This window comes from Balaenoptera acutorostrata, chromosome 3 (assembly GCF_949987535.1).
Source record: "Balaenoptera acutorostrata chromosome 3, mBalAcu1.1, whole genome shotgun sequence".
Lineage (NCBI taxonomy): Eukaryota > Metazoa > Chordata > Mammalia > Artiodactyla > Balaenopteridae > Balaenoptera > Balaenoptera acutorostrata.
In genome coordinates, this window is record NC_080066.1 from 165,870,426 (window position 1) to 165,887,884 (window position 17,459).

At 35.9% G+C, this 17,459-nt stretch overlaps 1 protein-coding gene across 19 annotated transcripts in view; it reads left to right on the forward strand.

Annotated features, from left to right (window-relative positions):
• Positions 1 to 17,459, forward strand: part of ZC3H14 (zinc finger CCCH-type containing 14) — a 39,346-nt gene that overhangs the window by 1,578 nt on the left and 20,309 nt on the right. For 8 of the 19 annotated variants that reach the window (XM_007188720.2, XM_007188721.2, XM_007188726.2 and 5 more), the window contains exons 3-10: positions 2,567 to 2,647; positions 4,098 to 4,212; positions 6,463 to 6,503; positions 6,979 to 7,174; positions 7,523 to 7,952; positions 8,495 to 8,655; positions 9,042 to 9,142; positions 10,385 to 10,540. In XM_007188720.2, coding sequence (XP_007188782.1) covers positions 2,567 to 2,647; positions 4,098 to 4,212; positions 6,463 to 6,503; positions 6,979 to 7,174; positions 7,523 to 7,952; positions 8,495 to 8,655; positions 9,042 to 9,142; positions 10,385 to 10,540 — 1,281 coding nt within the window. The remainder of the gene's footprint in view (positions 1 to 2,566; positions 2,648 to 4,097; positions 4,213 to 6,462; positions 6,504 to 6,978; positions 7,175 to 7,522; positions 7,953 to 8,494; positions 8,656 to 9,041; positions 9,143 to 10,384; positions 10,541 to 17,459) is intronic. The other 11 variants (XM_007188723.2, XM_007188724.2, XM_007188729.2 and 8 more) reach the window with 3 other exon arrangements.

Genomic DNA, 17,459 nt, shown 5'->3' on the forward strand with positions numbered 1-17,459 from the left:
TTTACAAGAAATTATCATATTCTTCATCACACTTCCACTTGCAATTACAAAGAAAAAAAAAAAAGAGGCCGGTTTCATTTATGAATGTAAGTGATGAAGTAAAATATTTTTTTAAACCCTGGCCCTGACTACATCTTTTTAATATGTGGTGTTAGGAAATAGGAAGTACTCATATAGTACTTCTGCCATACTGAAGCGTGATGGGTTGTCTTAAGGCAAAGAATTTGTGTGATTGAGTTGAGAACTGACCTAGCCATCTTTTTCATGGAATTTTTTTTTTCTTTTGTTTTTTTTGGAATTATTTTTGAAAGTTTAGTTGATTTACAATATTGTGTTAGTTTTAAGTGTACAGCAAAGTGATTCAGCTTTATATATATATATATATATATATATACTTTTTTCAGATTATTTTCCGTTATAAGCTATTACAAAGTATTGAATACAGTTCTTTTTGCTATACAGTAAGTCCTTGTTGCATATCTATTTTATTATGGTAATTTGTATCTGTTAATCACATACTCCTAATTTGTCCATCCCCTCCCCCCTTTTACCCTTTGGAACATCATTTTTAACTTCTAAGAAAGACTAATGGGCTAGTTACATAATTTGGGTTTTTGGCAGACATTTTCTTGAAAGTGAGCAAAGGTAAAGAACTGGTAGAGTTTGTTGCCAATGACAAAGTTGAGCTTTCAAATGAAAATCAGAATTTTGGAAAATTTGTGTCTTCCTCCATAAATTTGACAGCGTGGTGATATTAGCAAATGGTTCTTCTATATTGTATAATGAAATGTATCCGTATGCCAGTGGTTTGTATAGCTCAGTGAACCAGTATTTTTTCAAATGACCAATGCATGAATGTTTTTAAATTGTACAGGGATAAGAAAGATCCATTAAGAGTGCAGGATGGATCAATGGATTTTCATGTAACAGAGTACAAAAAGGTCATTGATACAGTTTTTAGTTTCAGTATTGCTGCTTACCTTCAAGAAACTACCACTCGTTGAGTTTTGGTGTAGTATCACAGAAGAATATCCACATTATCTGAAAAGGATATTAAAATACCCCTTTTCCAGTTGCATACCTGTGTGAGACCAGATTTTCTTCACATTCTTTTTTTAGAACAACATAAAACATGTTTATTGTTTATGGGATAGGTGTATTATTTTAAATGAATTAAGAAATCTAAAAATTCTGAGTTGCAGTTTCTAGTATGGTAAATATCAGTAGATACACGCACATGAATAAAAGCTGTTTGGGATCATCAGTAATTTTCAATAGTGTAAAGGGGGCCTGAGACCAGATGATAGTTTGCCACATACTAAGTATTTGTTGTCAGGATTGTTGTAAGACTTTAACAGATAAGAAAATTGAGGCTCACAGGTTAAAGATGAAGCTGAACCAGGATTGTTTATTCTTTTATTCATTCAACATTTAATGGATGCCAGCTTTGTGCCAAGAACTTGTTTTGGGTCAAAAAGAAATCCACAGAGAACCTACAGTGAGAACTTTCTTAATTCTAGCACATGAAAACATAAACACATATTAATTGGGTCTAAATTCAATCTGATGATTCCTATCATTTATCAGAAACCTCAAATGAAGAATTTTGAGCCTATTAATATTAAAAACCTGGTTACAAGCTTGACGTAGTCCAGTGTGAAGTGTAATTGTAGTAAAGATATCATGTATTTTATAGTTTTCAAAATATTTTCATAGAGTTCTGTTTGTACCTGAACACAATGCTGGAGTGGGGATGGTAGGTAATTTTTTACAAATAAAGAAATGGAGTCTTGGGAGGGCTAAATCCAGCTGGTCAGCAGCGGATTTAAGACCCAAGAACTCAGGTCTTCTGGGTCCTTGATGTTTCTATTATGGTTGCTTCATAATAGAAACTTGGTGAGCCAACAGAAGGATAGTCACTCCTGTATGCTCCTCTTGAACTCACCTGTCCCAGCTGTTAACATATTAGCACAGCTTCTCAACTTGTTTGCCTCTGCTTCTTGACTGGAAGTTTCTTGAGGGCAGAGACTTCATATTGGTTGTGTCCCAGTGGCCTAGCAGAGCACCAGATTTTTTCATAAATGTTGATTAAGTGGGTAAACAGGGATCACCATTAGACTATTTGAAATATACATTATTTGTTTACAGTTAGCTCCCTAATTATTTGAATGTATATGTATCATGGTCCTTCTGGAAAGGGTGACTTTCTAATCCCTTTCTTTGTGCTGGAGTACTGGAAACCTCTTTATGGAAACAATCCTTTAGTACATATTTGAATATCTATTTTCCAGGCATTGAGTGGGATACAGAGATGAGCAACTGTTTGTTAAGAGTTGATACGGTTTCATTTGTGTGTTTGTTTAAAATGGAGTACTTTAGTGAGATGGCAGTTATAATTCAGAGCAATCTTAAATTCACATTTTAGGAAGTATGAACTTGCAGGAACCGTCAACATTTTACTGTTTTTCAGTACATAGATTTCAGATGAACTTGAGAATGCTATTAGAATTCTGTAGGAATGTATCATGAACACTTTATTTTATTTATTTTTTGGCCATGCCACAAGGCTTGCGGGATCTTAGTTCCCAACCAGGGATTGAAGCGCCGAGTCCTAACCACTGGACTGCCGAGGAAGTCCCAGGAACACGTTAAGTTTTCATTAGATTCTTATTTCTCATTTTGTGTCTACTGAGAGAACGATGTTATGAATTTCTAACAGCCTTGTTGAAATATAATTGTTATACATTAAACTCCACCTGTTTATAGTTTGCTGTGTCTTGATATATCTACACCATAATCAAGCTAATGAACATATCCATCACTTCCAAAAGTTTCCTTTTGGGTTTTCCTGGGGCTCTTTTGTATCCTTCCTTACCGTCTATCCTTGTCCCCACCCTGTACCAGAGCAACTGCTGATCTCATTTACATAAAATTTTATAAAATGCAAACTAATATATAGTGTCAGAAAGCACAGCCTATTTGTTTTCATTACTGACATTATGAGGGAGAAAAACTGTCAAGAATGCCAAAGCACCCCAACTTTGTTTTCCTTTCCTGGGTTACCAACGGCAGCCTATGGTAGGGACACTTTGTGTAAATAAGCTATGAGGCTTATTTACTAAAGTTGCCAGAAAGCAGTGGGAGCCTTTTGATACTTTACAAAGAAAATAACAAATGACCAGTTACTTGTTGTTTTATCTCCTCACATTGAATTGCATGCTTCTAGCAAGTATTCTGATTTCTCTGTTTCCATTTGTAGATAGGGCTTTAGTGTATTTGTGCTTTTCTGGAACTGGATTTTTGATATTTCTTCTTGAAACAAATGTCTGATAGTAGTTCTGAAATGAACCTTTCTGCCTACATAGAAATGTTGTGAATATTTAAGGTATAAAAGAATCTAAAGGAATTTTTTTTGGTAGGGATCAAAATTCCTGATAAATAGCTTTTGCTTTCTTATCTTTTTATTGTGGTGGTTTTGGGGTTTTTTTGTTTGTTTTTGGTCCTAGACCTCACCCTCATAATTCACTGTTAGGAGGGTATAAGAATGAAACAATGAGTTGAGTAGAAATCATTTAACTAATCTTAAGATTAAATTTTTTAAATGATGTATAATTTTGGGGTGGTTTTAGTTTATTTGATGTTGCTGCAAGTTTGTTACCCTAATTAAAATCTGCCTTTACCAAGGATAAAGGTGTTCCTTGAGAAATGAGTGTCATTTTGAAACAAACATGCACAAAACTGAACAAAACTCAGTATTATTCTTGAGAAATGTCCAGTATGCTTTCTGGAAGCTTTTCTGAAGTTAATGAGCATTATTAAAAAAGCTTAAAGGAAATGAATGCACTCTCAAGTTTGATACTGTAATTCAGAATATCTAGTTGTGTAAATATTTATTAGTTATTCCGAGTTCCTGTTCTTCTAGTAATTGAAATACTTACGGAATAAAGAGAAAGAAAGCTATACTTTTTGTCCAGCATAATTCCACTAGAGCTGACATTCTTAGAGCTACATCTGTATTTTCAAGCACATCAGCTTCAAGTAGAAGAAACTATTAAGGAAAGCATAAAAAGTTTTTATATACTTTTCCTTTTAAATAGATGAAGAACTTCCTGATTACATTATGGTGATGGTGGCCAACAAGAAAAGTCAGGACCAAATGACAGAGGACCTGTCCCTGTTTCTAGGGAACAACACAATTCGATTCACCGTATGGTATGTTTCTGAATATTTACCCCTCAGACCAAAGTTTGGCTCAAGTCAAGAGTAGGTGTTCTGTCTGAAAAGAGGTTCTTGACAGGGGAGTCAGATTCAGTGTTGTGAGGCAGGTTGTGAACGTTGAGAGCACAGCCTCTGGAGCCAGACTGCCAAGGTTGAATCCTGGATCTACCTCTTTCCTTGGTTTCTCCATTTGCAAAATGGGTATCGTAAATCACCTTTATAGGGTGGTTGTGAAAATTAAATAAGCTAATACATGTAATGTGCTCACAGCTGTGCCTGGCCCATAACAAGTCCTTAGTATGTGTTGACTGTAGTTAATACGTTTCTTTTGTAAACTTCAGCATGTTATCATTCCTTTCCCTCCACCAAAACCAGTTATAGATGTTTTTTGGACTGGGTTGACTTCCTGAATTGCTTTCTTCAGTCAGCTAACTTAAGAGGCAAGGTTTTTTGACAAAATTTCAAATCATTTTTTTAGTTCGGAGCTTTTTGAAGTTTGGAATTTTGAAATAGGCAACCTTGTGTTCAAATATAAATCAGTATTTTAATTTTCAGTGTCCTTTTTCAAACCACATATTCCTTTGGTTGAGAATACTGACTAAAAGCATGAGATTTAATTTATGAAGGCAGGCCAGGTTCTGGTACCAGGTTTGAGGTAGAATGAGAGCTGGGGGAGGGTAATGATGTGGCTGAGAATAGAGCAGGAAGGATCATGTAAAGGTCCTCACTGGGAGCCACCAGTTGCAGCCCAAGTTGACAGATGGAGCAAAAGTTACATGAGCAGAGTGGCCTGCTTAATTTGAATGGCGAGAGACTGGGAGACCAGATAGGCAATAAGGAGGGATATGAAACTGGTTAACTTGCCTTTAAACCAAAGTTTGTCTTAAAGGCATTTTGGCCCCAGTGGGCAACTGTATCCTTTATAACTCTGGTGAAGCTGTCTTGAAATTCCACACAGAATTCTCTGGGTTTATATTACACATTTTTGAAGAACATTGAGTGCAGTGGTTGTCCCTTAAATGTTTTGGTACATACACTCCTACAGTGTGGGTGACCTAACCCACTTATTATGGTTTGTCCCCAGAGTTTACCAAAAGAAGAGAGATCATGGTGCTTTTGACTGGGGAAATTACCATTATCAAGAGTACTGCCTTTTTTTTTTTTTTTTATTAATCCTTCAGCAGTCCAGGTACTTGTTTTGTTTCACGTACATTTTTTATGACTAGACTTTTGGTTCAACATTTGGATCACTTTGAGTCCCAGTAACGTAATATGGGACATTGATCTAGTAGATCCTTTCTCAGATAACTTGAGGGAGTGCTTTAGACAAATTTCTTACATAAGCAGACTGCCAACTGAATTTGAATTTAAAATCACATTAATTCAACTCTTTCATCTTGCCATAAATTTAATTCTTTACCATGTACTGATGAAAGTGATGGTGTCTCTGTTTTGACACTTTGCTTTCTTAAGTGTTCATTTACACCCGCCACAAACAAACTCTTCTGATTCTTTGGAGCCCTGCAATAACTGTGTCCTAGGGGGTAGTGGCATGTGCCTGGGTTCTGGGTGAAACATTATTATAATGAGATATTTCTGGTGTTTTTAGGATGCCTGGCCTCCTGGAAGGATTGTAAGACAATTTTGCCTTGTACATAACTACTAAAATAGGTTATATTATAATTAAGGTTGTGGCTTGTTTATAGCATTAGTTTTGAAAACAGTAATTATAGTGAAGTTATATAGTATATTTTGAGATTATTTTTAAAGTTTTTTCACCTCTCAGGATTAAGTTCTTCCAGAAACCATCTATGTAGATAAAAAATAAATTTAAACTGTGCTTAAAACAATTTTAATAATGTTACATTACGTTTATGGTATTTTATCTCCTTTTATCTACCTTGAATCTTTAGTTCTTTTGAAACAGAATGATATTTTTTGTGGATCAGCGCTGTGTGGTCAGATGATAATCCTTGCCCTTATTTTTACAGATGCTAGATGTTGAAAATAGTGATGAAAAAATAAGATTTTCGATTATTCTACAATATTCATGTACAGCCTTTTTTAAAAAAATGTAAAACTTAATTTTAATACTGTTTATCCATTAAATTCCATTCAGTACCATCTATCAGTGTTTATCTGAAGACTAGATCTAAAATGTCATCAAATTTAGAGGGACAGTTGAAATCCAGTGTTTCTTGATTAACAGAAGCTTTAACTTTTTTGGTTTGTTTTTTCTTTTAGGCTTCATGGTGTATTAGATAAACTTCGTTCTGTAACAACTGGTAAGGTTCATAAAGATGATGTCTGGGTTTTTTTGGAATTTACTATAGCATGTGATCATTTTTCTGAAGTCATTTATACTGCTTTGGGGAAAAAACCCATAAATTTGAAAATGGTAGTTCATTTGAAGTTTTTAAGGACGCCCACATATTTATGAATTTAAAAGCAATAAACTTAATATAATTCGAAGATGATTTGAACAAGGGAAGGGAAAGTATACAATTTATTCTAAGGAAATAATTGTGGATGTGTGCAATGATTTAGCTTCAAGGATATGTCAGTGTTTTATAATTTAAAATTAAAAGTCCAGTAATAGTAAATTAGGTATATTATTATATCACTATGTATGGAATAATATTCATCCATTAAAAATGTTGTGGGAGAACACGTATTTATTGCTTTAAAATTGGTGGTGAAGAAGGGGAAGGTTCAAAGTAATAAAAATAGCTTCAAGAGACCATGTGTTTTTCTTTCTAGACCCCTCTAGTCTAAAGTCTTCCGATACCAACATCTTTGATAGTAATGTACCTTCAAACAAGAGCAGTTTCAGTCGAGGAGATGAGCGAAGGCATGAAGCTGCAGTGCCACCTCTTGCAGTTTCTAGCACTAGACCTGAAAAAAGAGAATCTAGGGTTTCTACAAGTTCACAGGAGCAGAAAGCCACTAATGTCAGGTAAGAGTCTTGTGTAGACCTGTGGGCAGGTGGGTGTGTGTATTTGACATTTACATTAGTTAATATGTCTTTAAATTGCTGTTTTCAGAAATTTTTGGAAATGAGGTGGTCATGAGCAGTTTTTTGGAATAAAATAATGAAGGATAAGACCAAAGTATGATTACCTTTTATATAAAATGTAAATCAAAGTTTAAAAAAATGCAATTTCAAAGTAGTTTTTAATGGACTACACAAAGGGATTATCCATACTTTTTCATTAAGATGTATCTAAATATCCTTTGAAGAGTTGAAGATACTGCTCTAAATTGGTAACACACCCTTTTTGGTTTTGTTTTCATTTTTTAACAGACAGACTTACGATGATGGAGCTGCAACCCGACTGATGTCAACAGTGAAACCTTTGAGGGAGCCAGCACCCTCTGAAGATGTGATTGATATTAAGCCAGAACCAGATGATCTCATCGATGAAGACCTCAATTTTGTGCAGGAGAATCCCTTATCTCAGAAAAAACCTACAGTGACACTTACGTATGGTTCTTCTCACCCTTCTATTGAAATTTATCGACCACCTGCAAGTCGAAATGCAGACAGTGGTGCTCATTTAAACAGGTTGCAGTTTCAACAGCAGCAAAACAGTATTCATGCTGCCAAGCAACTTGATATTCAGACTAGCCGGATATATGAAACAGGACGTTTGTGTGAACCAGAAGTGCTTAACAGCTTAGAAGAGACTTATAGTCCCTTCTTCAGAAACAGCTCAGAAAAGATGAGCATTGAGGTTTGTATATACTTTTAAATTCTGACTCATGAGGCTGAAAATTGTCAGTTCTTAATACTAAATTGTACATGGAATAACTAAACACATACTGCAAGTTTGTTTTAAACTGATTTCTGTGCTGCTCAACATAATACATCAGTCAGATTTTCCTCTCCACAATATCCTCTACGGATACTTTACATCTTGTTTACTTTCCTGGATGCTAACATTTGAGATAGCTTTAACCTTACCTTATAATTTTGCGAGGATTTTAGGTCAATATTAGATCCTTCACAGCAACTGCTAGTAAACAATTGAGTAACTCCATTTTATTGGTTTCCTCAACAGTGCTACATGCTGCTGTTTATAAATGAATGTAAAGCACTGGTTTTTGTTTTAGCTAAAGGTTGGCTATTGGAGATATTACTTGTATTTTTATAAGAAACCAGGGAAATAGCCCATGAATTCTTAATGTGCTTGGCTTTTTCTTGAAAAGAAGAAAGTATTCTGTAGTAGAATTTTATTTTCTGAGACTAGGTAAGTGGAAATTTATCTGATTGCAGGAAGAAAACTTTCGGAAGAGAAAGTTGCCTGTGGTAAGTTCAGTTGTTAAAGTAAAAAAATTCAGTCATGATGGAGAAGAGGAGGAGGAAGATGATGATTGTGGGTCCCGTACAGGAAGCATCTCCAGCAGTGTGTCAGTGCCAGCGAAACCTGAACGGAGGTACCTGAACATGTCTGTACATTAATCTTTCATCGCCTGGTGTTGTCTTCTGGGTTCCTTGAAGAGGGTATCATGAAAATATAAATTTAATACCATGTAAGACTTTTCCATTGGTTTTTGAGAAACACATTAATGAAAGAAAAGTTGCCTAAAATTGGAGAAGATTGCAAAGAATATTAAAAACTGTAATATGGGTGGGAGGAAGGTTGATCCAAATTCATTATTTTAAAAAGTTACAAGGTTCTCACCCAGTTGTCATTTCCTAAAAACTACAGCTAGTCTGTTCCAAACCTAAGAGAAGGCTGTAGTAAAGGTATAATGGATGGCTAGCATGTAAAGAACTCAAATGTAAAATTTAATCAGAATACCTTTCTTAACTTTTTTAGACCTTCACTTCCACCTTCCAAACAAGCTAACAAGAATCTAATTTTGAAGGCTATATCTGAAGCTCAAGAATCCGTAACAAAAACAACTAACTACTCTGCAGGTAATTTAAATGTATTATGTTGACATTAAGTAAGAGATTTCTATAAGTCTTGAGTAAGCTATAGATGATTGCTCCTCAAGTTGTGATAAAATAAAGATGCCTGCCAGATGTCAGGACCAAGGTGAGGTTCAGAGAATGATTAAAAGGAGATTTGACTAGTTTGAGAAGCTTTCCCAACTGTCAGTGGAACTTAGTTCTTTGAGCAACTGTAATGCCTTTTACTCCCTCTTTCTAATGTATGTGAAATATATAATGGAAATCTTAAAGGGAGTTTTGATAAATATGAGACTTTCATATTTATAGCATTAGAGTCAACATTAGATATGAATTTATGTTATTTAAAAGGGAGCAAAATTGGAAAATATTAAGAGGCTGAAATTAGAAAAATTTGTCTAGTATATGAAAAGCTTGGTTTCTGTCCTCTCAGTAGAACCCATTACTCTGTGCCCCACGTGCTATAGCCAATACGTAAAATTTTCTGTTAATAAGCTGTGATGATTACCCACTCTAAATTTTTAAATTTTATTTTTGCTATGGATTTGATGACTGTTCTTTTCGCATTGTTCTGCTTTTCTATTCTCCTTTGCATCTCTTTATGTGACCCCTTTCTAAAGTGAAATAAACTGTAAGCTAGCAACTTTGAGCCTGATAGTCATCTGTCCCCTTGCTTCTCCTCATCCCTAATTTAACCCTGAACATAAACAGCTTTTGGCTTATAGGGTAAGGATTATCAGGCAAAGGCCAACACTTGACATAACAACTCATCTGTTTACATTATCTTTTTTGGTCTGTCAGCAATATTGAGTGTTTACAATGATGAGAAATTTAGACTTACCACTGTGACCTTAATTTCCTGCTTTTGTAATTGGAGAGTTTGCATAATTCCAAGTTTTTTGAGAGAGAGCATTGAAATTCTTTCTTCACCTAGGTTATCTAGATGACAGTTTGAAATTGTTATAGAACCATGAAGCAGAACCCAGACTGCATTTGGTTAAAAATGAATACATGTGTGCTGCAGTGCATTTATGGCATGTAGTTTAAAATGTATAAATGTTGTTTACATAAGTATGGGTAACTAAGTCATAGAATATTATAAGGAAAAATGAGGTGTCTATGAACTGTTTCTAACTCCTCATATATTCTAAACTCAAGGAGGCATTTATATTTAATATGATATTCACTGTTGAGTTTTGAAATATTACTTCATTTGGATTTCCATCTTTTTTGCTTTTTATATAAAAGTCTCACAGAAACAGACACTTCCAGTTGCCCCCAGAACTCGAACTTCTCAAGAAGAATTGCTAGCAGAAATGGTCCAGGGGCAAAGCAGGGCCCCCAGAATAAGTTCCCCCATTAAAGAAGAGGAAACAAAAGGAGATAATATAGACAAAAGTCAAGGTAATAATTTAAATGATATTTCATTGCCTGTTACACTTTTTTTCATGAGGCATTAAATATTTTCCAGTGGGTATTTATGAAATGTTGGTTATACTATGAGAAAAGGGCTTAATAGGCCCCCAAATAGAATAAGGGACCATGAGGAAAGTCTATACCTACACTTCTTAGAATTTAAAAAATCTTATCATTAGGGAAATTTTTAGTGTTCTCAGAAGTGGAGAGAATAGTGCAATGAATTCCCATGAACCCAGTCACCTAGCATTAATAATTGCCAGTCTTTAGAAAGCTTCTACTTAAAGATACATAGATACCTACATTCTTCCTTTTCTTCTTTTTGTTAATCCTACCCCTCTTCTATTGAACTTGAAATATTTAAATCTCCCCTCTCTGAGCATCCTGTCTCTGACCTGCCAGAACTGCCTTATTGTCCCAGTGATACTGCTTTATCCCCTTGTGCCTGACATACTTCCAGCTGATCTTTCTGCTTCCTTTCTCTCAACCTCCCACCCCCAACTCTTGCACAGACTCTCCTGTCTAAAGTGTGACTCTGATCATGTGACTCCTCTGTGAGAGCATTTATAGCTTCTCTCCCTACTATGCATTATCCAGGGCTGATGTCATCAGCTTGGCCTTTAGGCAGCTTCTGGTCCCTGGGCCTGCCCAGCCCTTCTCTACTGCTCTCCAACCTGTTTCTTCTGTTCCCATCAGGAAAGAGTCTAGTTCTTTTCCTCTTCTACTGAGATCTGATTAAAAAACCCCACCAGAACTATGCTCATCATGACTTAATACTTTTACAATGCTGGAATACATTTTTTCATTCCTCCTCAGCTGTGTCCTTTAAATTGTTCCAGGTTCATCTCAGATTTACTTGTTTTGTGAAGCCTTAACGATTCCATCCTATATTTGTCTCTTCTCTCTTTTTTAAAAGAAGTCTGTGACTATGGTGTGCAATTTGGCCTGTCAGCATTAAGTGCAGTTCCAATAAATCATGGACCTGAAAATGGGAAAACCCTTAAAGTAGCCAGTAGGTACTAATTGGGCCAATTTGTGAAGAGTAGTTGGAAACTGGGATTGGAGCTTTAGTAAGGATTTGCAGTGAATTGAAGTCTGTCAGACAGTTTTGAATCTGTGATTTCATGATGGCATTTTTTAGTAAACCCTTAATTGGTCCTTTCGGAGGATAATAGATACTAATTCATTGTCTTGAAGACCAGAGAAATAAAATAATTGAGCATTTATGCTGTCTTTCCTTTAAGGATGGTACCACTGGGTATCAAAGTAGTATAGGAGTTAGTACTTGTTTTTTTTTTTTTTTAAATTTTTATTTATTTATATTTATTTTTGGCTGTGTTGGGTCTTCGTTTCTGTGCGAGGGCTTTCTCTAGTCGTGGCAAGTGGGACCCACTCTTCATCGCGGTGTGCGGGCCTCTCACTATCGCGGCCTCTCTTGTTGTGGAGCACAAGCTCCAGACGCGCAGGCTCAGTAGTTGTGGCTCACGGGCCCAGTTGCTCCGCGGCATGTGAGATCCAGACCAGGGCTCGAACCCATGTCCCCTGCATTGGCAGGCAGATTCTCAACCACTGCGCCACCAGGGAAGCCCAGTACTTGTTTTTGTAAGTGAAGTTTTATTGGAAGCAAACTATGCCCATTTATTTATGTATTGTCTATGGCTGCTTTTATACTACAACCACAGGGTTGAATAGTTGCAACAGACCATAAAGCCCACAGAATTTAAAATAGAAAATGTTTGCTACCCCTTGTGATATAGTAGATGAAGGAAGCATCTTTTAAAATTATTCTGAATTATAATGATAGAATTATAGTGGTTTTTCCCAACTAACAGTGAATTAATGAATCTAGGCACTGATAATTAATGGCTACTAAAATGGTTTTTAAAGTGAAAATCAGCCATTTTGTGCCTTCCAATGAAAGAATAAAACACTCCCTTAGTCTTGCCAGAGGATTTGAACCTGAGTGATCAAGCCTCTGATGCAGCAGTCAGCTTGCAAGAAGTACAGAGGCCAGAGGAATATGTTAATTGCTGCACCATGAGTGTGCAACAGGGAAAGTACCCTCTCTGGGGCACTGTATAGGTCAAACAGCCTGAGAATTCTAGATTAAAAGACTTAAAAGACAAAAGGGGCAAGATTAATCTGTAGTGTCTAGGTATGTACACTTGTGTGATAAAACCACAAGCTGTAGATGTTACTATAAAAGGCGTATGGTGGTTACTTTTGAATAGGACTGATTATATTGGAGTACATGAAGGGAGGCTTGTGGGGTGGCTTACATAGTCTGTTTTCTTGATCTGAATGCTGGTTATAAGGGTGTTTCGCCTTATAAGAACTCGTTAAACCCTTTTGTGTGGCTTTCTGTATCATCGTTTTGTTTTAAAGTAAAAAAGGTTAAAAAACTGAAAAGGTATCAAGTATGTCTACTGATGAGGACTGTTAATACTCTTCCCGGTACCATTTGTTTGCAAGCGTGAAGTGACACACTGCGAAGTCATTAATTAGTGTGCTTGCTCGCTGTTTTGTAGCTTTGTCTGTGACAGGTTTTTTTTTTTAAATAAATAAATTTATTTATTTATTTATTTATTTATGGCTGCATTGGGTCTTCGTTGCTACGCACGGGCTTTCTCTAGTTGTGGCGAGCGGGGACTACTCTTCGTTGCAGTGCGCCGGCTCATTGTGGTGGCTTCTCCTGGTGCAGAGCACAGGCTCTAGGCGCGCGGGCTTCAGTAGTTGTGGCGCACGGGCTCAGTAGCTGTGGCTCGTGGGCTCTAGAGCACAGGCTTAGCAGTTATGGCACACGGGCTTAGTTGCTCCGCGGCATGTGGGATCTTCCCTGCCCAGGGCTCGAACCCATGTCCCCTGCATTGGCAGGCGGATTCTTAACCACTGTGCCACCTGGGAAGCCCTGTGACAGGTTTTTAAAAATCTATGCACATGTGATGGCATGAGTTGTTGATAGTGTTCTCTCATCTTTCTGACCTCTGTATTTTTACTGGGCTAGCCACCTCACAATATTTTGCTTTTTCTCTTTTTGTCTTGGGTTAATCTGTCATTAGAAGTGTGTTTTGTCAGTCTTCTCAAAAGATTTATCATGACAACAATTCTGGCTTTATTGATTCTCTTTTGGTGTGTTTTCTATTTCATTGATTTCTGCTCTTATTTATTTTTTTTTTAAAGGTTTTTATTTATTTATTTATTTATTTATTTAATTTATGGCTGTGTTGGGTCTTCGTTTCTGTGCGAGGGCTTTCTCTAGTTGCGGCAAGTGGGGGCCAATCTTCATCGCGGTGCGCGGGCCTCTCTTGTTGCGGAGCACAGACTCCAGATGCGCAGGCTCAGTAATTGTGGCTCACGGGCCTAGTTGCTCCGCGGCATGTGGGATCTTCCCAGACCAGGGCTCGAACCCGTGTCCCCTGCATTGGCAGGCAGATTCTCAACCACTGCGCCACCAGGGAAGCCCCTCTGCTCTTATTTTTAATATACCCATCTATATTTTTTCTTACTAATTTATCTTAGCCTGTCCTTTTTATTTTGCAAATGTAAGCATTTAAGTTATGAATTTCTCTTGACATGCCATTTTTGCTGCATGTCACAAATTTTGATATATACATTTTTCATTATCTTTCTAATTATCTTTAATTCCCATTATGATCTTCTTCTTTGACCTATAAGTTATTTAAAAGTGTTTTTAATTCATAGTATATGGAAGTTTTGGGTTTTGTCTGTTAATCGTTTTAATTATATACTATGGACTTAGCTGCATTGTGGTCCGATAATGTGATCTGTATAATACATATTCTTACGAGAATAGTTAAGACTTAAGGCAGTCAGTTTTGTACATCTTTCATGTGCATTTTGGAAGAAAGTGGACTCTAATTGTTGAATTGAGAATTTTGCATTTAGTAGACAAAGCTCTACAGTTAATATTGTTTAGATCTTGACCTTGCTGAGTTTTCGGTCTACTTATCAGTGACTGAGAGGGTTTTGAAATTGCCTGTCAGGATGACAAATTTGTCTTAATTTCTCTGTACTTCTGGTAGATTTTGTTTCATTTACTTTGTGGCTATTAAACTAGGTGCATATATACTTAAAATTATCCTGATGAATTGAATCAGGAAGGTACATCTTCCTGATGAATTGAACCTTTTATCTGTATCTATAATCCTTTATGTACTAAATGATGCTTTTATCTTCAACTCAGTTTTGTCTGATATTAATATAGGTATTTAGTTAGTATTTGCCTCATATATCTGTGCTTCATGCATTTTTCAGTCTTCTCTGACCTTGTTAGGCATACGTACCTCTTAACTATCATAAAGCTAGATTACTGTTTTAAAATTCAGTCTGAGCTTGCTTTTTATATGAGTTTAAACCATTCACATATATGAGAATTATTGATGGAGTTGGACTAGTTTCTGTCACCTTTTTTGGTTTGTATTTGCCTGCTTTCATTTTTTGACCTTTTTTGTCTTTTTTAAAGATTCATTAATCACTATTGTAATTGTTGTTGATTGCCCAGCTCTCCTTTATTTTGTACTGTTTTAAACTCTATTTCAGTTCTTTTATTGGTTACCACTGAAATTTTACCATACACATTTAATATTCCAGAAGTTAATATTCTGCCCCCATCCTCAAACAGTAAATGGATTTTAGAATACCTTAGCTCCAGTCTTTACCCCCTCAGACTTTACATTATGTTTCCAGTGTTTTCGTTTTGGTCCTTTTTTTAATGGATAAATTGGGCACCATTATTATTTTACCCAGGCAGTGTTTGTTCACATTTACCTACATATTTATTGGGTTTTTTTTTTCCTCATATCTCTTGAACGTTATTTGGAGATTGTCATTTTCCAATATTTTAAAGTATTTTGAAGTGTAATCTGTGTGAGTTTCTTAAGAACAGGTCTGTTGGTGGTAAATTTCCCCAAGAGTCTGTTCACCTACAAGAGTGTTCATTTCTCCTTGTTCGTGTGCAGTAGCTAGCTTTACTGCATACACAAATCTAGGTTAACAAGAGTTATTTGCTCTCAGCACCTTGTTTATATTATTTCATTGTCTTCTGGCTTCCATGGTTGTTGAGTGGACTTCTGTTATTCTAATTGTCTGTTGTTCCTTTGTAGGTGATCTGTCCTTTTTCTGGCTGCTTTCAGGATCTTCTGTTTGTCTTTGATGTTCTGCAGTTTCACTACAATGTGTCTAGGCATGGATTTCCTTTTATTTTTTCTATTTGGTATATGTTGAATAAAATTTTATACTTAAAGTAAAATATGGTACATTATGAAATATATGCTCACCATAGAAAATTTGGAAAAACAAAACAAATCATTGTAATACCTGCTGATAGATTAGAAAATAATCAAGTAGTATAGGACAATTTAAAATAACAAGTAACATTCTTTGCTTCATTATTTTCCACACTGGTTCTCCTGGAGGCCACCACTTTTAAATGCTTCTGTTTATGACTTTCTTTCATTTTCTTCATGTCTGTAATAATATGCTTATACCACTGTTTCTTAATTCACCAACTATAGATGTTATGTTTTGATTTCTTGCTACAGTATGTCAGTATCAAACTCACTTTTCCTTGCCTCCCAGCCCATGTAGTAAATTCACTATTTTTAGTTCGTCTACTGATTACTTTTATAATTTTAAGTAATACACCTATTTCTTGTCTGATTAACTGTATCAGTATATTTTGACTCCCGAAAGATAAAGATATTTATGTCCTTTAATTCTTATACATCTTTTCTCATCCCCCCACTTTCTAAATTCTGTCGCCCTTACTTTTATATTGCTGAAGATCTAATTTACATTTTGTTCTGTTTTTCTAGTTACAGTTACCATGCTTTGTAGGTTCGCTGTAAAAGTAGAGAACCAGTAAGCAGTGTTTAAATCATTAAGACTCAAAATACTGCTCAGGGCCAAGTTTACATCGTCTTCTAGAGTTCTTCATTTAGGGCTTCCCTAGAGTTGTTTACATTTTTCTCCTTACGTACAGTGTTTTGGTTTTCTTTGATTCTTCTTTTTTTTCCCCTTCTTGCATTGCCTACCTGTATTATAGTCTGAAGGTCTATCATTTTATACTATTAAATCTTTGGGTTTCCATTTTTTCTTAGGTACCTTCCTCCTAGAGCCTCTGTCCTCTTCTGCTTCTCCCACTGGTTGCTCTCTAGGTCTGGTTCAAGGCTGTCATCCCAGGATTTACTCCTCCCCCGAGTTTGCTCTGCATTTCCTGGATCTCAGTATAGTCTTTTGTTTTGTCACCACATCATGAAGAAACTTAAGAAAAACTATGGGAGGTAAATTTTTTGAGCCCTTAGAAATTGAAAGTATTTGATTGATACTTCAACTAGGTACAGGTTTCTGATCCTCAAAAAACTTTGAAGGCGTGACTTCATTATCTTGAGGCTTCTAATGTTTATGCTGAGAAGTTGGTAGCCCATCTGATTCTTATTCCATTATTAATACTAGGGCTTTTCCTCTGGGGATATTTAGGATTTTCTCTGTGGTGTTTTGTTTTTTTGTCTTTGTTTTTTTTTTAATGGAAGTATAGTTGATTCACAATGTTTCAGGTATACAGCAGAGTGATTGATTTATACACACACACACACACACACACACACACACACACACACATTCTTCAGATTCTTCTCCATTATAGGTTATTACTCTTACGTGTTCTTGATGTCTGAAATCTACTGTGATAAGTCTAGGTACTAGTTAGTTACTTATGGGCTGGATACCCTGTGCACCCTTTTAATTTGAAAATCCATGCTTTCAGTCTGGGAAATTCTCTTACATTATTTCTATTAAAAAATTGTTCTTTCTTTTCATAGTTTTCTTCTTCTGGAAATTCTGTTAGTTGGATGATAAATTTCCTGCCTTGATTTTTCTCCCTTTTCTC